This window comes from Mustela nigripes, chromosome X (assembly GCF_022355385.1).
Source record: "Mustela nigripes isolate SB6536 chromosome X, MUSNIG.SB6536, whole genome shotgun sequence".
In the NCBI taxonomy this organism is placed as follows: domain Eukaryota; kingdom Metazoa; phylum Chordata; class Mammalia; order Carnivora; family Mustelidae; genus Mustela; species Mustela nigripes.
The window spans coordinates 37,261,767-37,287,782 of record NC_081575.1 but is presented as its reverse complement, the minus strand read 5'-3'; the positions used below and the strand labels follow the sequence as shown (position 1 = coordinate 37,287,782).

General features: G+C 39.4%; 1 protein-coding gene across 7 annotated transcripts in view; it reads right to left on the bottom strand.

Annotated features, from left to right (window-relative positions):
• CHRDL1 (chordin like 1) overlaps positions 1–26,016 on the bottom strand; it is a 120,632-nt gene that overhangs the window by 75,803 nt on the left and 18,813 nt on the right. For all 7 annotated transcript variants that reach the window (XM_059384991.1, XM_059384988.1, XM_059384985.1 and 4 more), the window contains exons 3-4: positions 14,460–14,572; positions 11,744–11,837 (exon numbers count right to left, since the gene is read on the bottom strand). In XM_059384991.1, coding sequence (XP_059240974.1) covers positions 11,744–11,837; positions 14,460–14,572 — 207 coding nt within the window. The remainder of the gene's footprint in view (positions 1–11,743; positions 11,838–14,459; positions 14,573–26,016) is intronic.

Here is a 26,016-nt window from a genome sequence, read left to right as displayed (position 1 = left end):
AGTCAACCAGGCTATAATAAAATTTTAAAAAATAAAAAGACATTAAGAAAGAAGAAAGGAAAGAAGGGAAGGAGGGAGAGAAGCAGGGAAGAGAGAGGGAAATAAAGAAAAAGCTAGGAAGAAAGCAAGCCAAATTTCCCTGCTCCTCTTTCTCAACCCCCATTTTTGTCCTATTAGAATAAAGGAATACACCAGAGAAAAGTGAGTGTGGACTCTGATTTGGCCTTAGACCCCTGAGGGCATGATCTTGGGAATGTGAAATAAAATCAAAGCTGCAGGAATTTGCTACAGGAAAGAAAAATCAGGCTTGCGAGGACATTTACCTTATCTTGATGTTTTAAAAATAATCTCTACTCCCAAGTTTGATGTTTTACCCTTTCTCTCCAATTAAAAAAAAAAATCTAACCGACCTTCTTCCACCCTGTCCTGTCCACAACTTTATTTATCCCTTTCTTTAAAGACACAGTACATATACTTCATAGTTTCTCTCTTGTTCAGGGAGCACAACCCTAAAAACAAAACAAAACAAAACAAAACAAAAAACCTGTCTCAGCAGCCACATATCCATTGCTGAACCACCTCCCACTCTCTGGGTCTCAGCATATAGGTGGCAAATACAAGAGACGACACATCAAGACATTTATACAATAGCCTGTTTTGATGGCCAAAAATGGAGTCCTGTGAGGAGGTGGATTTTGGAATGGATTTCAATAACTGACACCCTAAGTTTGCCAGTTTCTAAAATCACTTTTAGGGAATAGCTGACAGTGTAAAACTTTAAATACAAAAATCAGATGAAAATCATTCCTATAAAGACTGTTATTTATCTTAGTGGCTGCAAATAATCTGGTAAACCTTCTGGGTTATAGTTATTTTGCATCCAAAACCCTGGAGTGAAACCCTTTGGCTCTAGGCAACAGATAGCAAGGATATTTGGTTACTTCTAGAACATATTGGTTTTACATTAACAACCCTAAAGTGAAAAACTTGAGAGCTGGCAACTCATCCTAGAAACTACTGTGTCCTCTGCCACAAATAAAGAATTTATCCTTGATATTACAGAGAGGCTTGGCATCCCACGGGACTGTGGAAAACATAGAGGCTGACTCTTTAGCCTCTCGCTTCGACCTCCACACCCCAAAATTCGTCTGGGTGCCTAGGCTAGTGGCCTCGGGAATCTCCCCCCAACCCTCCCCCACTCTTTACCATCAAATTCTGCCCTCTAGTTCCTCTGTGCAGATGAAGTTGAAAAGGTTAGTAAGAGTTAAGTCACCACTTTCAAAGACTGAAAAACTTAGCAGGGATCAAAGCCTGAATTAAGATGATGAAACGGGGCGCCTGGGTGATTCATCCCATTAAGCATCTGACTCTTGAATTCAGCTCAGATCATGATCTCAGGGTTGAGAGTTTGAACCCCATGTCAGGCTCCACACTAGGCTTGCGGCCTGCTTAAGATTCTCTCTCTCTCCCCCTCTGTACCACCCCACCTCTTTCACTCTCTCTCTAAAAACATAAATTAAACTTTAAAAAAAACTTAAAAAAATTAAGAAGATGAAGCTGTAACAATGATAGCATTTTTGGTGTCAGGCAACTTGGCAAGGAAATGGGGAAGGAGAGGCAGAGGCTGTCGCTGCACTGGCCAGACAGGACTTGGAATTGCAGGTGACAGGAAACTGAAGTAATAATCACTCAGAAAGCATGCTCTGGTTTAAGAAGACAGCCCTGCCACCAGGAAGAGGGCTCACTAAAGGGCATTTCCCTAAGCCTTCCCTTAAAATACCCTGGATGTGACTCTGATTTCGAACGAAGTTGAAAACAGACTAAGCTTGAAAACACTGATTTTATTTCAAACTATGTTGATTGCTTTTCCCTTTGAGAGTTTCATTTGTTTATCAGCAGAAATTCCTGGGCTAATTCCGAGAAATGCCATTCATTTCTTGCCAACAACAAGTCATGGACAATGGGTGGGGTGGGGGGGATAGCTCCCTACGGAGGGTCCTTCTTGCTGGACGGAAGAGCCAGGGGCTCTGAATGTGGAAGGCTGCAGAAGAGGAAGGCTTTAGGTGGGAGCTCTGGGAAAGCAGGGGGGCTGGCCAGGCGGAACAGTATGCACATGTAACTTTAGGGCTGGTCGTGGGAAAGTGTCATGCAGACAAAGTACATTTCTGGGGTACTCGTGCTCCCCATTATCAAAGACAATGTTGTATTGCTCCTGGCCCTGTGCCTATTAATAGAGTACTCTCTTCCAAGATCTTGCCCAGCACTGCTCTCTGTAGGCAGTGCTCTTGATCTCCTTTATCAAGACCTTCCCTGGGACCTAAGGGCAATCCCTAGTCCATCTGCATCAGAATGAACTAAGGTGCTTATTTAAAGTGCAGAATACCAACTGAATCAGAATTTTTAGTGTAAGGCCTGGGAATCTGCATTTTATCAAATCTCCCAAGGTAGTCCTTTACACAAAAGTTTGAGTAACACTAGCTTGGGGTCTTGTTCTAAAAGGGTTTGATACCTTTAATGAACTCCAAACTGAGATACTCTATATACTAATAACTTATTGCTAGAATACAAATACCTTCTATAAACTAAATGGCATAATCCAAGACTTCTTAAAACATACTAAAAAACACTAACCCTTAAAAGTGCCTTACAGAAATAAAGCTGAATGAGTTTGAAAAATATTGCATCCCATACACCTGTCTTATAGAGTCATAATATATATTAACATATTAAAGGTTCTGAGAAGTCCTGCATTACAAGCAAGCTATTTAACTTTCCCTCATTCATGAACTCTCATTTATCTGCCTATATCAATGTTTTCCTTAGTAAACTCTATTATCATCCCATTAAATTGTGTTCTTTGCAACAAACTTTGGAAAACACTACTTTAATCCAGAGGAGTGATTATAATCATGGAGGTTTCTTTCTTCTTCTTTTCTTTTCTTATTTATTTATTTATTTATTTCTTGAGAGAAACAGACATAGTGAGAGAAAGCAAGAGTAGGAAGGAAGGGGAGAAGCAGATTCTCTGCCAAGCAGGAGGAGTCTGATGAAGGCTCGATCCCAGGACCCTAGAATCATGACCTGAGCCAAAGGCAGATGCTTAACAAACTGAGCCACCCAGGAGCTCCAATGGTGGATGTTTCTTAAATATAGAAAATAAGTGAAAATTTATTTGGGACAGTGGGGCTTCTTGGTATCCCTCGATGAAGTGTCACCTTCTTTACCTTTATGTGGGGCCAGCATTGCTTAATGTCCATTGAAAAAAAAATAGAGGGGTTCTACCCTACCATGAAGCAAAGGCATAGTTTTCCTAAAAGTCTTGTTCTTACATGCTAACAGGAAATCACATTCTTTTTTTATTTATTTATATATTTATTTATTTGAGAGAAAAAGAGAGACATAGAGCATGGGAGTGGGGAGAGGAGCAGAAGGAGATGGACAGACAGACTCTGTATAAGCGCAGAGCCCAGTTTGGGGCTCAATCTCACGACCCTGAGATCATGACCTGAGCTGAAATCAAAAGTTGGGTGCTTAACCGACTGAGCCACCCAGATGCCATACTGTTGAGTGTTCAAGGACCAAGTGTACATGGAGAATAATAGAAATAAAGCATGAAACATAGTGAAAGGGTCTAAGATGTAAGAGAGCAGACAGTATAGACATGGAGGGGTTAGTGATCCACAGTGAATATTTCTATGGATAACTCTTAACAGCTGGTGTGAGAATACGAACAATAAAATAATAAAGTACAACTCCTGCTATCTGGAGGCCAATGTTCTAGAATCCTCAGTGTTTTGGATAGCTCTGGAGCCAAAAAGAGTTTTTTGAAAATGCATCAATTTTGAGATGGCCCCCCACTGCTCACCTTGCACACTATCATCATCATAGCTGTGGTTAAGGAGAAAGAGCATGATAGTTGGCCATGAACTTTATTGTTTAAAAGGAACTGACCCTTTTCAATAAAATCGAAGGGAGAGGTGAATAGAGAATTCATAAAAGAACAAAAGTGAAGAGAGAGGGGCACCTGGGTGGCTCAGTCAGTCAAGGGTCTGCCTTGGGCTCAGGGTGTGATCCCAGGGTCTTGGGATCAAGCCCTGAGTGGGGCACCCCACACTGTTGGGAACCTGCTTCTCCCTCTCCCTCCACCCCTCCCCCATGCACGCACACTATCAAATAAATCAATAAAATCTTTTTAAAAAGAGAGAGAAGAGAGAACAATGGAGATCAGACACAGATGGCACGAGCCTCACTCAATAGCTATGAGGACGGCCATCAGCAGTTACTCAAAGAGATGAACCAAAAGACAACGGGGTGGCTCTAAACTCAGGCCAAGATTCCTCAGTCAGTTACATGCATAATTACCACATGACTCAGAAATGCCACTCCTGGGTATATGCCCCAAATACCTAAAAACTTATGCCACAGAAAAACCTGTGGAGTGATGTTCACAGCAACGCTATTACCAACGGCCAAAGGGTGGAAGCAACCCAAATGTCTGTGAGCTGCTGAATGAATAAACAAACTGTGGCAGATCCACACACTGGAATATTACGCAGCCCCAAAAAAGAAAAAAAAGAATGAGGTACCCATACATGCTACACCATGACTAAATCTTAAAAACATTATGCTGAGTGAAAGCAGCCAAATGCAAAAGGCCATACACCATATGATTCCATTTCCATGAAAAGTCCAGAAGAGGGTAGATCCATAGAAACAGAAAGCAGATTAGTGGTAAGCAAGGGCTGCTGGAGGGAGGGGATACTGACAGTTTAGAGTGTTTCCTTTTGGGGTGGTGAAAAACTTCAAGAACTACATTAGTGGAGATGATTGCACAACACTGTGAATGTTCTTAATGCCACAGAGGCGTACACTCTAAAATCAGAAATGTTAGGTTATGTGTACTTTACCACCATAGAAATTAAAGAAATCTTACCCCTCCTGAACTTTTGCTCTTAAAAAAATTCAGAGAGAGCAAAACAGGACCATTAACTTGATTGTTGTAACAGTGGAAGTCATAGACATGGACAAAAAGTCATAGAACAGGAAGAGGTACACAACATGTAGGTAGGTCAACAACTAAAGACCAAAAAAAAAAAAAAAAAAAACCAAATAAACCCAGAATTGGAGTGATCGAGTGACCAGCAACAATCACTGGGAACTGTCAAAGGCTAAATGCCATAAACTTACCTCATCTTATAAAGGCTATTTCCACTGTGGTATAGATTTGTGTAATCCTAGCTTGTTTGGATGCATGTGGTAAATAAGAGAATGTTATTGGCATAAAGTAGAAACTGCACTGGTTCCTACATGAGTTTCTCTGCACATTAATACACTGCACCACGGAGGGACAGCAGCTGAAGGCCAAGTACGTGAACACAGCTGAAATCAGCAAACCATGAAAAAATACAATACTTTCTCCAATTCCCATTCATCCCACATTCTCCAACTTGGCTCAGTTTGGCCATATGCTCTGCCTCTAAGTGCTTGTAACATGATTCTCTCTGATCTCTGGGCATTTTTCTCCTCTCTCTATAACTCAGCAGCTTCAACCCCTCCTTAGTCCCTCTTCCCTCAAGCTAGTGTCATCACTTAAAAAGGTGAAGTCTGTACTTACTGTAATTTTCTTTTATTTATTAGGAATCTAATGTGCCTTTTTAAATCACGCTAGTTTTTTATTAGTATAGTTCTTTTTTAAAAAAGATTTTATTATTTATTTTAAATGAGAGAACAGAGCAAGAGAGAGCACAAGTTGGGAGGAGCAGAGGAAGAGGGAGCAACAGGCTCCTTGCTGAGCAGGAAGCCAGACTCAGGCTCCATCCCAGGACCTGGGGATCATGACCTGAGCTGAGGGCAGATGCTTAACCGACTGAGTCACCCACATGCCCTTTTATTAGGATAGTTCTTTTGTTAGTACTCTGGTTACAAAGTTGTGTAAGTTTCCAGTTATTTTCTCCAATCTCATTTGTTCCTTAAGCCTTGTTATTTTTCAGTGTCTAGTTTTACAGAACGTGAAGATTTTCAGAAATGAATATATAGTAGCCATTCTGGAAAACAGTATGAAGTTTCCTTGAAAAGTTAAAAACAGAACTTCCCTACCATGCAGCAATTGTACTATTATGTATTTACCCAAAGGTTATGAAAATAGAGAATTGAGGGGGCAATATGCACCCTGATGTTTATAGCCACACTATCAACGATAGCCAAACTATGGAAAAAGCCCAAATGGAAGAGAGGCAGACCAAGAAACAGACTCTTAGCTACAGAGAACAAACTGATGGTCACCAGAGGGGAGGTGGGTGGGAGTATCATTTAAATGGGTGATGAGGATGGAGGAGGACACTTTTGTATATGTGCTGCTGAAAACATCACAAGGAGGAAACTTTTGATAAGCATGGGGTGCTTTATTTGTTAAATCACCATATTGTACACCTGAAACTCATATTATACCATGTGTCAACTAACTGGAATTTAAATAAAAATTTACAAAAAAAATTCTTTGAAATTAAGAAATGCATATAGAGTATTAGAGCAGACATGTGTGTATTTGCCAGCTAGCTCACAACCCAACTTCTGTCCAGACACAAATGGCATTGAGCTTCCAGCTTCTCCCTATAGGAACATACAGACTAGGGTGCATCACTGGAGAGGTCGTTTCTTTAACTTCCCTTGAATTTAAAAGACTATGGTAAAGGGTGCCTCTCTTGGCAAAACCACACCATCACTGTCCCTTAAAACCATTTCATAGAACTAAATTTGTTCACACCTAGCCAAAAGGGAATGCTGTGGATTAGGTTGCTGGTAAGAGACCAAATCAGATATTTTGGCAATTTTATAACAGCACTTTAATGACCCAAGAATGCTGGAATACCCCCAAGGGAACTCAAATTTATGAATTCTGAGTAACAAATTCATTACGAATGGCTATTAAAAAATCTTAGGTAGGTAGGGGCACCTAATTGGCTCAGTTGATCTCACTCTTGATCTCAGCTCAGTTCTTGATCTTGGGGTTATGAGTTTGAGCCCCATGTTGGGCTCCATGCTGGATGTGGAGCCTACTTAAAAAAAAACTTAGGTAATATCATGATTTAAGCTCCTGGTCACTATGAGTCTTCTTTTCATAAAATTATATATAAAGAACAAAAGGAAAGCAGTCATGTTTTCTCTTCTCCACCCTTCTTTCACTCCGCTTCCCAAACAAAGATATGGAATTTCATTCCATAAATCTCCCCTTATCACAACTTTAGAGGATCCTGCTCATAGATTGGGATGGATTTAGTGACCCTTCTAACTTCTGTGCAGTCTTGACTTTGCCATTAAGAATGTTCTAACCTTTATGGAGCACAAGCCTCTTTGGGCTTAGTAGAGCACCCTGTCATATGGGACCAAGACCCTACTTCTGCCATGAAACTCGAGGAAGTGCTGATGAAGAAATTTTCATTTTCTCCTAATGGGAGTCAGTATGGATTTCTCTCTGGTAATTCTGGAAAAGTAGTCTGCAAACTTTGATTGCCATAGTTCAACAGGAGCTATAGGAGACAACCTCAGTTACAAGTGGGAACTTTGTAAATTTTTGGAGTGGTAAGTTTAGAGAACAAAACCAGGGGAAACACAGAAGTAAATGGCGGGCGGGGGGGGGGGTCCTCTATCTCTTCCAATGGAAGATGAGCTGTAGGTATGTCCCACAGGATCCTCCCACTGAATCCATCTCTAGCCATGTGAATTCTCCCTGAAGTCAACCCTGCTATAGGACAATATCGAGAGCCCACATCTTGGGCATATGGCTTCCTTGCCTGTTTTCTCTTTTTGATACAGAACCCGCTCATCATCTTGGCTATAGATCTCCTATTTTTAAATGAGGACATTTTCATCATGGTGTCTCCCCTTGGGTTAAGACAGAAAATCAAAGCCCCTTCCTTCGACCAAACATTCCGGTGGCCCTGAAGGCATGAGTTTCCTCATGCCTAATAATCACTGGGGTGGAAGGAGTACAGAGGAGTCATCACAGCCATTGCCCAGTCTCAAAGCACAACTGTGACAACTCTCAGATGGTTGGGGACCTTTTTACTTACAGAAATATGCTGTATAGAGGCTAAAATTCTTTTTAGTGCTTTATACTAGGATTGAACAGCTAATGTGTCCCAAAGTTCATTATTTTACCAAACTCCATTCTTCTCTGCTATGGTTGAAGTTTTAACCTTCAACCTATTTACTCTTGTTTTATCTTCAATATAAAAAGCTGATCTGCATTCCAGTTCAATATGGCAGGGAGAGACCAGGTGAGAACTCCTTGCTCTTTTCCCACCAAAGAGTAAGGGGAGAAATGGAAAACTCAAAGTTTTATTTAAAAAAAAATAAGTAAATAAACAAGTGGGTGAGTGAGTAAATAAATAAATACAACTTTAAAACTACAAAATCAGGCTCAGAAAAAAAAGGAAACTCCTTGAAAAATAAAACACAGAAGGAAAAATAAAGAGATAAACAGGGGCCAAAGCCATGTGGTCCACTGGCACCTGGGACTGGATACAGATAGCCGGGCAAGAACTATGGACTCCAAGTGGCTTCTCATGTAAAGGTGAGGACTAGGACCACACTCCTCACATGTAAATAGGGGCTGACATAACTCTGCCCACCTGCAGCTGAGATCCCAGTCCAAGACCATTATCAGGGACTAACACTGTACAAGAAAACAGAGGTAGAAATTGACCATCCAAGCAAGAGGGAGCCCAAGCTGAGACACTAATACATAACCTGGATAAGAGCTAAGTGATCTAAATGGCTTGGAACAAATTTCCCCCCAAGAAGGAAGGACATATGCAAGAGAGCCCCCCACTACACACACACACACAATGAGCTTTTAAACAAAGATTTTAGAAAAGAAGGAGAAATTAACAACTAGAAAAGCTGTCAAGAAACCAGTAAAAGTGAGAATTCACACCTGAAAAATATATAGACATGGAAACAATCTAAAATGGACTCTAAATAAATAATTCAATACCTTAAAGAAATAAAGAAAAGGTTTATAAAATATAAATATAGAGATTTAAAAATGTATCAAAAAACATGGGGGGAAATACAGTTATTGAAAATAAAAGAAGAAACAGAACAAAACAGATGGCCTAAATAGGAGGTGTGAAAAAGCTTGAGAAAGAGCTTATGAAATGGAGGACAGAACTAAAGTAATATATCATTATGGGGAGTGTACCAAGATGGAAAATACAAAGGAGGCATTTAGAGACACAGGATATAGGTGCCTGGGTGGCCATCAGCTAAGCATCTGATGCTTGGTTTCAGCTCAGGTCAGGAGATCAAGCCCTACATCAGGTTCATATTCAGCATGGAATCTGCTTAAGTTTCTCTCTCCCTCTCTCTATGCCCCTCCCTGCCATGCTCTCTCTCTCTTTCTAAAATAGATCTTTAAAAAAAGAGAGACACAGAGGATAAATTAAATGAGCTGCAAAAACGTATACCAAAGGCAACTTTAAGAACGAAGAAAAAAGAGGGGTAAGATTTAGTTTTCAGAAAAAAAATGAGTAAAACTGAAGAGAAATTAGTCCATTGGCTGAAAAAATCATGTACTAAGCAGGCTAAATGAAAATAAATTACACATCCATTTACTTCATCATGTGCACCAAAGAAAAAGAGGAAAAGTTAAAAGCTAGAAGAAGGAGAAAACAAGTTACCTACAAAGGAACTACCATCAAACAGTAGATTTCTTATCCGCAAATGGAGGAAGTCCACAGACTTATTTGTTAGTTTCTTCTAAGTGCTAAGGGCAAACAAGCATGTACCTATAATTTTATACCCAGCCAAATTATCACTCAAGGATGGGGGCAAAATAAAGACATTTTGCATATAAGGATTAGGAAACTTTGGTACCATTTCTCACAGAAAGAACTGGCAAAAGTTATAGTTAACAAGAAGGAAAATGAACTCACAAGGAAGTCACTTTCAAGAACAAGAAGGAGAAGAAAATGAATGGTTATTTCTATACTCCATAAAATGGGGTTTCTAAGTCTTACAATTTTCTCTTTTCTGCTATTTCTGATCTCAATTCCTTTAACACTTATTTTTTTTCACTCAAAGGAACTGCTGGCTTATAATTTCTCTTTTTCTCAATACTTGCTTCCTATTCTGTAGCTGGTATAGGTGATGGCTGTATTGCACTCTACACTCTTCCATTCTGTGCTTTGCGTCTGGGTCATGCCTCAACTTCCTCCACACGCAACAACAATGTCTACATAGTTTAGATAAATTCCTATGCCATTAGACCACTGTTGGATACTTCCAGGGGGTAAAGAAGTGGAAAAAATCTCCAGATTGGCCTTTTAAACCAGAAATTTCTCTCCCACCTACCAAACCCTTCCTTTATAATCCAGTTTAAGTAGAAGAAGCAAAGAAACACATATAACAATAGTCAGCCTCATCTGGGGATTTATTCCAGAAGCCAACTTTCAGTTAAATCTTGTGCCACATCAGCCTCTTACATCTGAAGCATATATTATCATTACCAACATTCAAAATGATAAACGTGTGACATGACATGATCTTTTGTCATCTGGGAAAGACTCCCCTGTGTTCATCAGAGTGTATATACTGAGGTAGGAAAGTATAGTTCACAAAGGTAGTGACCAAAATGGTTTGGGGCTTCTTCATTAAATACCTCCATTCCTGTAACTGAAGTGTTAACTGAATTTTCACTGAACCACATTCCTAGCTCCATTCTTACCATTGCTGCCCGGACACTTTTGGTTACTCTTTTCGAAATTCCGAAGGTTCCTTACTACTTAAAAAAAAGCACCACCTATGCCCTAGACTAGTGGCTTTTCATGTTTTGGGGGTCATGTATGCCCCCTTTACAAATATCAATAAAACTATGGATTCTCTCTAAAGGAATTTACATGTATACATAGTTACACCAGAAAGAAAACATAAAGCCCACCCACAGACTCGTACTCCAGAACGTCCATCCTAGAGGGAAATAGGATCAGCTTATAGGACTATGAAGCTTCTAATGCCCAGAACCCGAGGCTGTCACTTAGCTTTCTCTAGGACTGCTGTCCAGCCCACAGGCATTCTCTTAATCATTCCATGCTTGTGTGCCTCTGGTGTGGGAGCCAGGCCCCAGTCAGACGTGAACAAAGTGTCACTGAGGGAGCCCCTGCCTCAGAAAAACACCCTAGCTGCAAACCCTCAAAGTAGACATCCTAACAGCCTCGTGAAACAGTCTCTGCCCGCCTTCACCTTAGATTAGCTCTTAATAATGTGTACATAATAACTGTGCAGTCTGGAGGAGGTGACTTTTTAGCGGGCAGGCAGCTTTATATTGTCATAAACCTCACTGGTTCAGCTCCTTTGATTTGTGCAATCCCAGCACTAATTGCTTGAGACACGTGCCGCCATGCTACAACTCCCCTGGTGCCCACTGCCCATGGTATGAAGAGGCTGTTTATGGCACAAACTCTCTGGGCCACGATGCCCTTCCCCCAACTGACAGCCACCTTCAAATGATTAAAAGCCCAATGAAAACCTGTTACTGGGTACCCAGTAACTTATTAGAGCCTAGAATGGGCCTCGCTTGGGCTATAAACAGTATTTAGGGGCCAGTGTGGGCTGCCTGAAAGTGTCCTATTGTTATTCCTGTCTGGAAGTTTCCCTTCTGGGGAATTAGGCAGATGGAGTGTGTTGGGGGGAAGAGGGAGGAAGGAAAGCCCCAGCTAGGAAAGAAAGAGGCGATCTGGTTTACCTGGGCAGCGCGGGCAGCACAGATGAGGAATATGCACGGGGGAAAGGCAATGGAGGCTTGGACATCTGACTCGGCTGCAGAGCACATTCCCATTCTGGAAGAGAAGGCAAACTATGAAAAAAAAAATTAAGTTCTTTCAGAAGTTACCTGCACCCTTGCCAGTTTGGGGAACAGTCATGCAGAGACTTCCCCAGACAGTAAATGATGCATTCCCAACAAGCTGAAAGAAATCAGCATTTTCTTCCCTTTTCTCATCACTAGGACCTCTGCTGGGTTGGTTGATAGCTTACTGGCATATTTTTCTAAACCTGGGGTCACTCTTGCTCCAGTTTTCAAAGCCTCCCTCCAACTGTGGAAGGCCCTTCCCGGCCCACCTTTGTGGTGTTTCCACCATTTCTGGCTCCAGCCACACATCCAAAGGAGCCTGGTCTAATTACAGGATCACCTGCCCAAGGCCACAGAAGGGAAGAGATAATGAGCAATGGGTCCCCTGAGCTGCTAGCCACTCCTGGGCAAGAAGACATCGCTGGCACATGGGTCCTGGATTCCATATAACTCTGCCTTGGTCCATCAGGCTGGGTGCCTTCTCTCCTCACTTCCTGTTTCTGTCGTAGGCTTTCTGAACACAAGCTTGGCTTTGGAATTGAGCTGATTACCTAGCATGCCTGGGTGGGATGACTGGGTCCCTGCCCAACTTACAATTAAAAGAATCCTAGCTCTGACAGCTCTCAACCATGGCTAGATCAAAGGAAAGCTTTGGAAATCAACGTTGCATTAGCATTTCCATGCATAATTCATTCCAAGCAAGAGTTACTTGTATCTATCATGCTTTTGTGGGGGAAGAGGGTGACAAAGAGGATGGGGAAAGAGAAGATGCTTAACAATGGAACTGTCGACCTTGGGATCTTATTAACATTCTCATTGCCCTGAAGACAGCAAAACTTAGCCCCCAAGGATTAGCTCTCCATTTCCAATGTGTTGGCTCAAGAATCTGACAAAACCATGTCATACCAGACAGCTAATCAGTCCCCAGACGCTCTATTTAATACCTGCCCTAGCCATTTAAAGATGCAGGCTTCTTTTATCCAAGGCTGAATAACCTTACCATAAACCTCTTTCTTTTCTCATGGACTTTCTAGAATATGTTTTCAGAGTGTTGCATTTGGAAACACCATAAAGCCTCCTTCTTTGTCACCCTCCTCAGAGCCAAGTGGTATCATCTTGAAGTGAAATCACCAAGCATATGAGAAACCACTCCTTCTGGCTGAGGCCTACCCTGATGCCTCCTTAGTGCCTTAAACTGAATTCTGTTCTAGACTTAACAGATGAATAAAAATATAGCTGTAATCATAGCACAGATGAAGCTGCGGACAGCAGTTAATATCTCTTGAAGGGTGGCTGTGACCAAGCACAGCTTTTGGTGACTGAAACGTATTAGTGAATTTAATCCTTACCACAATCCTATGAAATACATAGTATCATTATCCCATTTTAAAGAAAAAGAAGCTGAAGAGATCTCAGAGAATTTAGGTAACTTGTCCAGAGTAACATGGCTCCTAGGCAGCAGATCCAGGGTCAGAAACATGGTCTGCCTTGACTCCAGAGCCCAGTAGCCTTTTAACATTACTTCCTACTGCCTGAAGGTTAGGTTTCCACATGCTTCAAATTCGAAAAGTCCTAATTTTTACTTAACTGGCAAAAGAATCTGGCATGCAAGTGACTGCTTCTGTACTACCTGGGCACTCAGGAAGAGTTACAATTCTTCCACAAGGTCTCAAGTGAGAGGCTGGTCTTGAAGATTCTTTCTATATGCTGGGAGTTCTCTATTCTCAAGGCCTGGTACAAGCCTTCCTTACTCAATTGGTTCTCTACCAGGGGTTCATTTGTTCCCCAAGCAACTTTGGCCATGTCTTGGGGGACATTTTTGGTCATCACAACTGGGACAGGTGCTATTGGTTTCTAGAGGGCAGAGGCCAGGGGTGCTGCTAAAGATCCTACAATGTATGTGACAGCTCCCACAACAAGGAATAATCTGTTCCTGAATGTCAATAGAGCGAAGGCTGAAAAACCCTGGCCTAATACAAGATGGTAGAGGCTTTTTCAGAAAGATGGACCACAGCTGTGTTCCTAAATCAAGGCCATGGAAAGAAGATAAGAGCACTTCCTTTTGCCTATTGCAAAGATGACAATAAGTGTCCAAACACCCTTCTGACTGACTAGTCAGGAGCCAAGGCCAAGTCAAGAGAACGCTAATGGTCACTAGGTACAAGCCAATGTTCTGCAGCCTCGATCCTAATTACCGCTACTGGCCCAGACAACATCAAATACGCTCTCCCAATGAACTGGTATATGATCTGTCCTAATCTCTTTTCTAAAGACAAGCCTTGAAAATGATCTTCAAAAATGATTTTGTCATATAACCCAGGCATTACATTGAGTTCTATTTCCCCTTTCACGCTATCATCTATCTTCCCCCACCACGGCCCATATCTTTTGGCTAGGAGACCATAAATATCTGTCCATAGCAAATACCTAGAGATCCCACAAAAAATCCAGCCAATCGGCAACAAGAGGAAAAAGTCAGGAGACCTTTATTTATCCTTACGAGCTGCTTCTCCCTAACTTCTTTTAGGCTTTCACCACCCCTGATTCCTGGCCATCCAGGCACTGGAAGGACCTCTTCATGCTGAGGAGCAAACTGGGTATCACACTGTACCTCTGAGCAGATGCAGTTGACACAGTAAACCAACCCATAAGGTTCCAGGTAAGGATGCCATCTCTCGCCCACTCTGTACTTCTTGTCTTGAAACACACAGTATGTCTCTGAATCTGTGAGGAAGGAGATGGAGAATATGCCTGTTAGACACCATGGACAAAGTCATAAAATCCAGAGGCAATCACACTTTCCATCTGTTTTTGTGTTACGTCAAGAGCAGAGGCATAGAGAATGTTTCCAGAACCCCTCCTATGGGCTCAGTGTTTCACATGCTGCTCTTATTAAATCCTACGATAATCTGGTACGGTTAGGCACCACTGTTAGTCTCGTTTCACAGATGAGGGAAATCAAGTCACACAACCAGTAAGTAACTGACAGGAGATTCAAAACCCAGCTTTGCCCATGTGAAGCCAAGATCTGGGTTACTGCTCTGTTACAATGGTAAGATAAGGGAGCATGCTGTGTGTCCTTCTGGAAAAGGCTGTGCTCCCTTGCTGAGGAAAAGCAAGCTCAGGTCTGAAATGCTGATCTAACTTTCTCAGAGCAGCCCGGAGATGGTGTAGGAGTCATGAACTAAGCATATTGTATTAAGTTCTTATAAATGGCTTTTGTCCATGCATGCTAATATCATCCAATCATGAAGCAAATGTTGGGGCACCCAACTCTTGGTCAGGCCCTCCGCTGACTGCTGGGAATAGAATGGTGAGCTAAAAGACCCACAGTCTTTGCTCTCCTTCAACTTACAGATTTTTCTTACTTAAACTACTTTCAATTTACTCAAAAGCAATGCCTCCTGCCCCTTTGATAAGGAGCAATGTTGATAGGCACAGCTTATCTTGTGCTAAAATTCATTGAGCACACTATGTTACTTGCATGTCTTTACACATCTTATTTCTCCATTAAAGTAAAAGTTCCTCAAAATCTCAGCTTATCACTCAGTTCAGCACACCGTAACCAATAAATGTAATCAATTAGCAAATGACTGGTCAATGAATTTCCAAACTATGTGATTTGCCTTCGAATCCCATCTGCATCTCACCTGCTTCCCATCACACAAGGTCTAAGCAAACTAAGACTCATCTTGTAGCAAACGAGTTCGTTCTCTCCACTCTCCAGTGCACATTTCTCTGATGACCAAAATTTTAAAATAAAGAAAAGGCAGCTAAGTAAGAAACTGGAAGAAGATGTATTTTTTAAAGATTTTATTTATTTATCTGAGAGAGAGAGAATGGGAGTGGGAGGGGCAGAGGGAGAAGCAGACTCCCCACTAAGGAGGGAGCCTGATGTAGGGCTCGATCCCAGGACTCTGGGATCATGATCCCAGCCAAAGGCTGACACTTAACTGATTGAACCACCCAGGCGCCCAAAGGGAGAAGATATTTCCAAAAAATAAAGAATTAATATTGGGAACACTTTCTCATCATTTAAATTAATAAGTAAAGGACCAACCAATCCAGCAGAAAAATGATCTATTCCTCCAGGACAAGAATAACAATTTGGGGGAAGAAGAAATGGCAAGCAGGCAATAAACATGAAAAGATGTTCAACCTCACTAGTAATCAGAGATTCAGATTAAAACTGCATTAAGGTCATTGTCTCAAGTCACTTACTGCTTTAAAGACCCTCAATGATTTTTTTTTCAGCTACCTACAAGATAAATTCCAATTTACTTTTCAAATCTTGATTTCCAACTTCTTCAGAATGATGAGCTGGGAGTCAGAAAATCTGGATTTGAATTCCTTTTTTTTTTATTGTGTTATGTTAGTCACCATATAGTATATCATTAGTTTTGGACATAGTGCTCCATGATTCATGGGTTGCATATATTACCCAGTGCTCCATGCAGTCTGTGCCCTCCTTAATACCCACCACCAGGCTCACCCCATCCCCCACCACCCTCCCTTCTAAAACCCTTAGTTGGTTTCCCAGTGTCCTTGGTCTCTCATGGTTCGTCTCCCACTCTGATTTCTCCCGCTTCATTTTTCCCTTCTCCTAATGTCCTCTATGTTATTCTTCATGTACCACAAATAAGTGAAACTCTAACCAGCTCTAGCTGTGTGACATTGGGCAAGTCATTGAAACTGTCAATCTTAAAAAATAAAATAAAATAAAAATAGGGGTGCAGAGTGGCTCAGTTGGTTAAGAAACCGACTCCTAATTTTGGCTCAGGTCATGATCTCAAGGTCATAGTATCAAGCCCCACATCGAGCTCTGCACTCAGCATGGAGTCTGCTTAAGATTCTCTCTCTCCTTCTCCCTCAGCCTTCCCCCCACTTCAAAAAACCATACTAAAAAAATTAAAACATAATAAATAAAAATAAAAAAATAAACTGTTAACCTTAACTTTCAATTCCTGTGAAATACAGATTATCTATTTCTCAAGGAGAGTTTGGAGGATTAAATTAAATTCTCCGTAAATTATAGAGTACTGCAAAGGGGAACCTACGTGGTTCAATCATTAAGCATCTGCTTTCAGATTGGGTCATGGGATCGAGCCCCACATCAGGCTCCCTGCTCAGTGGAAAGCCTGCTTCTACCTCTCCCACTGTCCCTGCTTGTGTTCCCTCTCTCTGTGTGTCACTCTTTGTCAGCTAACTAAATAAAATCTTTAAAAAAATAAAGTACTGTAAAATGTAGAGCATTATTTTGTATTAATTATTTTCTTTTTAGAAAAGAAATACATACTTAATGTAGAAAACTGGAAAACATTCACAAAGTTCCAAAAAGAACAAAATAAAAATATAAATGTATATGTATATGAAAATCATTATACACAATTCCAGCAGGAGACAACCACTTGTAATGTACTGGTAACTTACAAATAGCCTGAAGAAAAAAATCAAAAGGGAAATTAAAAAATAGTTTGATTTAATGAAAATAAAAACACAGCATATCAAAACCATTGGGATTCAGCTAAAGAAGTACTTAAAGGGAAATTTTTATTACTAAAGTACCTATGTTAGAAAGGATGGAAAGTCTCAAACCAAGAAACTAGAAAATGTAGAGCAAAATGAACCAAAAGCAAACAGAAGAAAGGAATAATAAAGAAGTCAGTGAAATTGAAGATAGAAAATCAATGGAAAAAAATCAGTGAGACCAAATCTGTTTTCAATAAAAACCAATAAAATTGATTAACTTCTTACAAAAGTAGCAAGGATAAAAAGAGAGAAGATGCAAGCTCCCAATATTAGAGACAACAGAGAGCATTTTAAAGAATAACAACAAAGGAATATTATGAATAACTTTATGCCACTTAAGTTAGCAACCTAGATGAAACAGATGAATTCTTTGAATGACACAAATTACCAAAGCTCAGTATATAAGATATAGATAACCTGACTATTCCTATATACATTTATTTATTTATTTATTTGTTTGTTTGTTTGAGAGAGAGAGACCACACAGAGAGAGGAGCAGAGAGAAAGAATCTAAAGCAGACTCCCTACTGAGTGCATAGCCCAAAATGAGGCTCGATCTCATGACCCAGAGATCATGACCTGAGCTGAAATCAAGGGTTAGAGGCTAAATGACTAAGCCATCCTGATGCCCCTTTTATATCTTTTAAATAACTTGAATTTGTAGTTAAAATTTGGTCACAAAGAAAACTCCAGAGCCAGATGGCTTCACTGGTCAATTCTATCAAACATTCTACCATACATTTCAGAAAAAAAAAATCAAGAGGAGGGATTACTTCCCAACTAAATCATTAATGTAGGCATGACACTGACATGAAAACAAGATAAAAGTTATTACAAAGACAAAAATAGTACTATAGACCAAAATCTCACCTGAACATAGATGCAAACATTCTCGATAAAATTCCAGTTAATTAAACCCAACTATATATATATATATATATATATATATATATAAATTGTATATGTCCATGTTGATACAAATGTTGGGTATTCATCCTTTCTGATGGAGGCATAATACTCCATAGAATATATGGATCACATCTTCTTTATCCATTTATCCATTGAAGGGCATCTTGGTTCTTTCCACAGTTTGGTGACCATGGCCATTGCTGCTATGAACATTGGGGTACAGAAGGCCATTCTTTTCACTACATCTGTATCTTTGGGGTAAATACCCAGAAGTGCAATTGCAGGGTCATAGGGTAGCTCTATTTTAAATTTCTCAAGGAATCTCCCCACTGTTTTCCAAAGTGGCTGTGCCAACTTGCATTCCTACCAACAGTGTAAGAGGGTTCACTGTTGGGAACTGGGGGATGTGGAAGGGGAGTTGAACCATGAGAGACTGTGAACTCTGAGGAACTAACTGAGGGTTTTGGAGGGCAGGGGAGTAGAAGGTTGGGTGAGCCTAGTGGTGGGTATTGTGGAGGGCACATACTGTATGGAGCACTGGGTGTGGTGCATAAACAATGAATTCTGGAACACTAAAAAGAAATTTAAAAAATTAAAAAAAAATTAAAAAGTATGATACTTTATGGGCAAGTAGGATTTATCCTGAAAGTTAAAGGTTAATTCAACATTCACAGTTCAGTCAACTGAACTCATATATCAACAAACTGGACAAGAAGAATCATATAATCATTACAAGAGATGCCAAAAAAGCATCTGACAAAATTCTACATCCATTTGTGACAGAAACTCTCAACAAAGCAGAAAAGGACCTTCCTTAACCTAATAAGGACATTTTTTTTTAAAAGCCCTACAGTTAGCACCATACTTAATGGAAAAAGACAATGCTTTCTCCCTAAGATCAGGAGTTATGGAAGGATATCTTCCACCACTTTGGAGATCCTACTCAGTGAAATTAGGTAAGCAAGAGAAGGAAAAGGCATACATATTAGAGAATAAAACACAAAACTGTTATAGATGGTATGACTGTCTACAAAGAAAAATCCCAAAGAATAGATTTAGAGCTACTATAAATAGTAACAGAATTTAAGCAAGATTACAGATTACAAGGCCAATATAAAAAAGCCTGTCACATTTATATATTCTATAAAGAACAATTACAAATTGAAATTTGAAAAAGTACCATTTGCAATAGCTCCCCCTAAACATAGAAATACCAAAGTATCTAATAAAATGTGTGCCAGATCCCTATTCAGAAATCTAAAAAACAATGATAAAAGAAACAAAAGAAGGCCTTAAAAAATGCCTTGTTTGTGGACTGGAAGTCACAATATTGTGGAAATGTCAATTCCCCCCAAAGTGACATAGATTTAATGAAACTCCAAACCAAATATTATCAGGATATTTTTGTAAAAATTCGTACTCTCATTCAAAAGTTTATATGGAAAGGTAAAGTAGTAGAATAGCCAAAACAATTCTGACAAAGTAAGATTTGGGAGGATATGTATGGTGTGATTTCATGACTTAACGTAAAATTATATTTTTCAAGGCAATATGTTTTCGACAAATTTTAGACAAACATATCAATAGAATAGAATGATGAGTCAAAAAATAGACCCACACTTAACACAGTCAATTGATTTTCAACAAAGGTGCAAAGACCATTCAATGAAGAAAAAATATTCTTTTCAACAAATGCTTGTGGAACATTTGGACAGTCATATACAAAACAAGAACTAAAATAAATCTGTAACTCAGACCATATACAAAAATTAATCCCGGATGGATCATAGACTTCCATGTAAACTTTAATATCTTTAAACATCTAGAAGAAAATGTTGAAGGCTATCTTGGTGTAATTGGGTTAGGCAAAGACTTCTGAGAAATGACACCAAAACCATAATCCATAAAAGAAATTTAAAATAGGACCTCATCAAAATTAAGAACTTCTGCCTTTGAAAGAGTGGTAAGGGATGCTTGGGTGGCTCAATCGGTTAAGCGTCTGACTTTGGCTCAGGTCATGACCTCAGGGTCATGGGATCCAGTGCCATGTAGGCTCCCTGCTCAGCAGGGAATCTGCTTGTCCTTTTCTCTCTGTCCCTCCCCCTGATTGTGCTCTCTCTCTCTCTCTCTCTCAAATAAAATCTTTTATGGGGCACCAAGGGGCTCAGTGGGTTAAAGCCTCTGCCTTCGGCTCAGGTCATGATCCCAGGGTCCTGGGATCAAGTCCGACATCCAGCTCTCTGCTCAGCAGGTTGCCTGCTTCCCTCTCTCTCACTGCCTGCCTCTCTGCCTACTTGTGATCTGTCTCTCTGTCAAATAAATAAATAAAATCTTTTTAAAAAATCTTTTAAAAAACAGTGTAGAGAACAGAAAGTAAAGCCATGGGATGAGAGAAATTATTTATAAATCATATTTCTGATAAAAGACTTTTATCCAGAATACATAAAGAAATCTCAAAACTTGAAGATAAAGAAAAATCCAATTTTTACAAAATGGGAATATAATTTGAACAGACACTTTACCAAAGAAGATTTACAGGTATCAAACATATAATTAACCAGCAGAAAAATGCAAATTGAAACCATTTTCATGGTTTCATCATGAAGCCATCACAATGGCTAAACTCAAGAAAACCTAACCATAATAAGTGCTGGTGAGGATGTGAAGCAACTGGAATTCCCCTTTGGTGGAAACGCAAAAGAATACAGCCATGCTGGAAACAAGTTGACAGTTTCTTATAAAGTTACACAGAATGCTTACTATACAACCCAACAATCTCACTCCTAGGTGTTTTTCCAAGTGAAATGAGAACCTACATGCAATTCACGAGAACTCTGGCCCTTTCATCTGCTGATGCAGGTTTAATAAAGTTGTTGGTGAAATATTATTGATCAACTGTCATTACCCTGCATGTAAATTGTCCCCAAACCCTGCTAACATCTACATCAATAAAATGTTCATCATAACTGAATAAAAAAACATATTCACACAAAACCCCGTTCCTACATGTTTAGAATGGCTCTTTTCATGGTCCCCCAAACCTAAAACCACCTCAAATGTCCTCCAACTGATGAATTTATAAATATCCACACAATGGAATATTAGCAATAAAAAGAAATGAACATAGATGAATCTCAAAGGCATTGTGCCAGACTCAAAGTCCCTATGTGGTATAATTCCACTTCTTTTCATTCTGGAAAAGGCAAAACTATAGGGACAGAAAACAGATCCATAGTTACCAAGGACTAGGGTGGGGGAAGAATTTTAACTTCAAAGGGACACAGAGGACATCTGTTGGGTGATGCAGTCATTTTTCTATCTTGATTACAGTGGTACTTACATGGCAGAATGCTTGTGTCAAAACTCACAAAACTGTACCCTACAGAAAGGGTGAGTTTTGTTGCATGTAAACTATACCTTAATAAAACAATTTTAAAAATAGAGAAAAGAAAAATCACATATAATTCCCCTACCAGAAGATAACCACTTTTAACATTCCAAAAAGGTCATGCCCATTTTTTTCCTTTTTCAAATTAACAGACTTTGTTTCTTATAGCTGTTTGAGGTTTATCAAAACACTGAGCAGGAAGTACAGGGTTCCCACATATGCTCTCTTTACCCCACCCCCAAATATCTTGTTATTGACATCTTCAGTTAATGAAGAACTGGTACATTTGTTACAATTAATGGACCGCTAGTGAGATATTAACATTAACTAAAGCACATGAACATGTACTTTGTTTTGCACCATGTTATGTGTTATGACAAATGTATAATAATACATATCCACAAAGGAATAATTTCAGCACCCTAAATATCCCCTGTATTTTGCTTTCTCATCTCCTCCCTCTTCTGCCCCCCGTCCTGAAAAATCACCAATTCTTTTTTTTTTTTTTACTGTCTTTATAGTTTTGTCTTTTCAAGATGTCATATAGTTGGAATCATAGGGTGTGATGTCTCTTTAAACTTGCTTCTTTCACTTAGAACTATGCATTTAAAGTTCCTCCCTATCTTTTCATTACTTGATAGCTCATTTATTCTGTCACTGACCAATATTCTGTTATATGAACGTACAGCTTATTTATCAATACACCTATTGGAGGACATCTTGGTGGCTTCCCATTATTGGAAATGGTGAATAAATCTGCTATAAATGCTTGTGTGCAAGTTTCATGTGGACATGTTTTCAACTCACTTAAATAACGCCTAGGAGTATGGCTGCTGGATCACATAGTATGGCAATGTTTAGCTTTGTAGGAAACTTCCCAATGGTCTCCCAACATGACTATACCATTTTACATTCCCACCAGCAGCAAAAGATAGTTCCTGTTGTTCCACACCTTCACCAGGATTTGGTGTCCTCTGTATGTCTGGGATCAGCCATTCTAATAGGTAGGTTGATTTAATTGGTAATTTCCTAATGACATACCATGTGGAGCATCTATTCACGCACTTATTTGCCACCTGTATGTCTTCTTTGGTGAGGTGTCTGGTTAACTCTTGGCCTATCTGTTAATTGCGTAGGTCATTTCCTTTTCTTTCTTGTGTGAGATTTAAAGAGTTCTTTGTATATTTTGGATACAAGTCCTCTATCAGATACGTGTTTTGCAAATATTTTCCCTCAGTCTGCGGCTTGGCATTTCAAGCCCTCAACAGTGTCTCTTGCAGAGCAGAAGTTTTTACTTTTAATGAAGTCCAATTTATCAATTTTTTCTTTCATGGAGTATGTTTTTTCTGTTGTATCTAAAAGCACACTACCAAACCTGAGGTCACCGAGATTTTCTCCTATGTTATCTTTTAGAAGTTTTATACTTAATGTATTTTATATTTAGACCTTTGATCCATTTCAAGTTATTTTTGTGAAAGGTTTAAGGTCAGTGTCTACGTTCTTTTTTTTTTTTTTTTTTGCATGTGGATGTCTTGTTGTCCTGACACAATTTGTTGAAAAGATTGTCCTTTTTCCAATGAAATGTCACTGCTCCTTTCATCAGAGATCGGTTTGCTATGCTTGTGTGGGTCTTTTTCTGGGCTCTCTATTATGTTCCATTGATCTATTTGTCTCTTCTTTCAACAACATGATGCTGTCATAATTATTGTAGATTTATAGCAAGTCTCAAAGTTGGGTAGTGGCAGTCCTCCAACTTTATTGTTCTTCAGTGTTGTGTTAGAAATTCCGGGTCTTTTGCCTTTCAAGGAAAATTTAGAGTCACTTTATTTCCATGGAGTAAGTTGCTGGGATTTTGATAGGTATTATACTGAATCTATGGATCAAGTTGGACATACTGGTATCTTGATAATATTGGGTCTTCTTATCCATGAGCATGGAATATCTTTCCATTTATTTGATTCCTTTCCTGAGAATTTTGAAGTTTTCCTTAGATCTTGTACACATTTTGCCAAATTTATACCTAAGTACTTTCATTTCTTGGTATTAATGTAAATGGCACTGTTTTTTAATTACAAATTCTAATTGTTCATTGTTGGTATATAAGAAAGCAATTGATTTTTATATATTAACCTTGTGTCCTTCAACCTTGCTATAATCGCTTATTAATTTGGGGAGGGGTTTTTAAAATCGATTCTTTAGGACTTTTTACACAGGTAATCATGTCATCTGTAAACAAAGGCAGTTTTATTTCTTCCTTTCAAACCTTTACACCCTTTGTTTCCATTTCCCATTTTAATGCATTAGCTATGACTGCAAGTACAATGTTTAATTAGAGTGATCAAAGGAGACATCATTGCCTTGTTCCTGATCTTAGGGGGAAAACACCTAGTTTCTCTCCATTGAGTGTGGAGTTAACTATAGTTTTTTTTTTGTAGATATTCTTTATGAAGTTGATGAAATTCCCCTCTATTCCTAGTTTGATGGATGGTGGTGGATTTTGTCAAATGTTTCTATGCATCTAGTGCTATAATCATGTGATTTTTCTTCTTTAGCCTGTTGGTGTGATGGATTACATTAATTGATTTTTTAAAAATATTTTATTTATTCATTTGACAGACAGAGATAACAAGCAGGCAGAGAGGCAGGCAGATGGAGAGAGAGAGGGAAGCAGGCTCCCCGGTGAGCAAAGAGCCCGATGCGGGGCTCGATCCCAGGACTCTGGAATCATGACCTGAGCTGAAGGCAGAGGCTTTAACCCACTGAGCCACCCAGGCGCCCCTGCTTCTATGTTCTAAAACAGACTGACGAGTGTCAGTATTACTTCTTCCTTAAATGTTTGGTCAAGTTCCCCAGTTTATCATCTCGGCCTGGTACTTTCTGTTTTGGAAGATTATGAATTATTGATTCAATTTCTTTAATAGATATGAGCTATTCAGACTATTCCTTCTTTAGTGAGTTTCATTGAACTGTATCTTCTAAGGTATTGGTCCACCGTTTCTAAGTCATCAAATTTGCGGACACAGAGTTGTTCATTATATTCCTTTATTATCCTTTTGATATCAATGCATCAATAGTGATGATGGCCTTTCTTCCATTTCTGATGTTAGTAGTTTGTCTCTTCTCCCTTTTTTCTTAATTAACCTGGTTAGAGGTTTGTTTTATGGGTCTCTTCAAAGAACCAGTTTTGGTGTCATTTATTTTTCTCTATTATTTCCCTGGTTTTACTTTCATTGATTTCTGCTTTAATTTTAAAAAATTTATTTTCTTTTGATTACCTTGGATTTGATTTGCTCCTATTTTTCTGATTTCCTTTTTTTAATATTATTTATTTGACAGAGAGAGAGAGGGAACACAAGCAGGGGGAGTAGTGAGGAAGAAGGAGAAGCAAGATTTCTGCTGAGCAGGGAGCCAGATGCAGGGCTCCATCCCAGGACCCGGGGATCATGACCTGAACCGAAAGCAGACCCTTAACCAACTGAGCCACCCAGGTGTCCCTATTTTTCTAGTTTCTTTTTTTTTTTTAAAGATTTTATTTATTTATTTGACAGACGGAGATCACAAGTAGGCAGAAAAGCAGGCAAAGAGAAAGGCGGAAGCAGGCTCTCTGCTTCTGCGATGTGGGGCTTGATCCCAGGACCCTGACATCATGACCTGAGCCGAAGACAGAGGCTTTAACCCACTGAGCCACCCGGGCGCCCCTATTTTTCTAGTTTCTTAAGGTGAAAGTCAAATTATTGCCATTAGATCTTTCTTTTTCTAATATACTAATACTATGCTATAAATTTCCCCTAAGCACTGCTTTTTCTGCACCCTGTGAATTTTGATAAGTTCTATCTTGACTTTCATATAATTCAAAATATTTTAAAATTTCTCTTATTTCTTTGACTCATATGTTATTTTTTAAAGATTTTATTTATTTATCTATTTGAGAGAGAAAGAGTACACACGCAAAGAGGAGCAGAGGTTGGGGGAATGGTGGAGAGAGAATCTGAAGTAGACTGCTTTGAACACAGAGCCTGACACGGGGCTCAATCCCATAACCAGGAAATCATGACCTGAACCAAACCCAAGAGTCAGAAGCTCGACTGACTGAGCCACCCAGGCACCCTGATCCATGTGCTTTTTCAAACTGTATTATTTAATCTTTAAATATTTGGGGATTTTACAGCTATCTTTCTGTTATTGAATTCTAGTTTCATTCCAGTGTGAACTAAGAGGATATTTTGCATAATGTTTATTACTTTTAATTTTGTAAGGTGTGTTTTATGACCCATGAATGTGGTCCACCTTGGTAGATGGTTCATGTGAGCTTGAGAAGAATGTGTATTCTACTGTTGTTGGA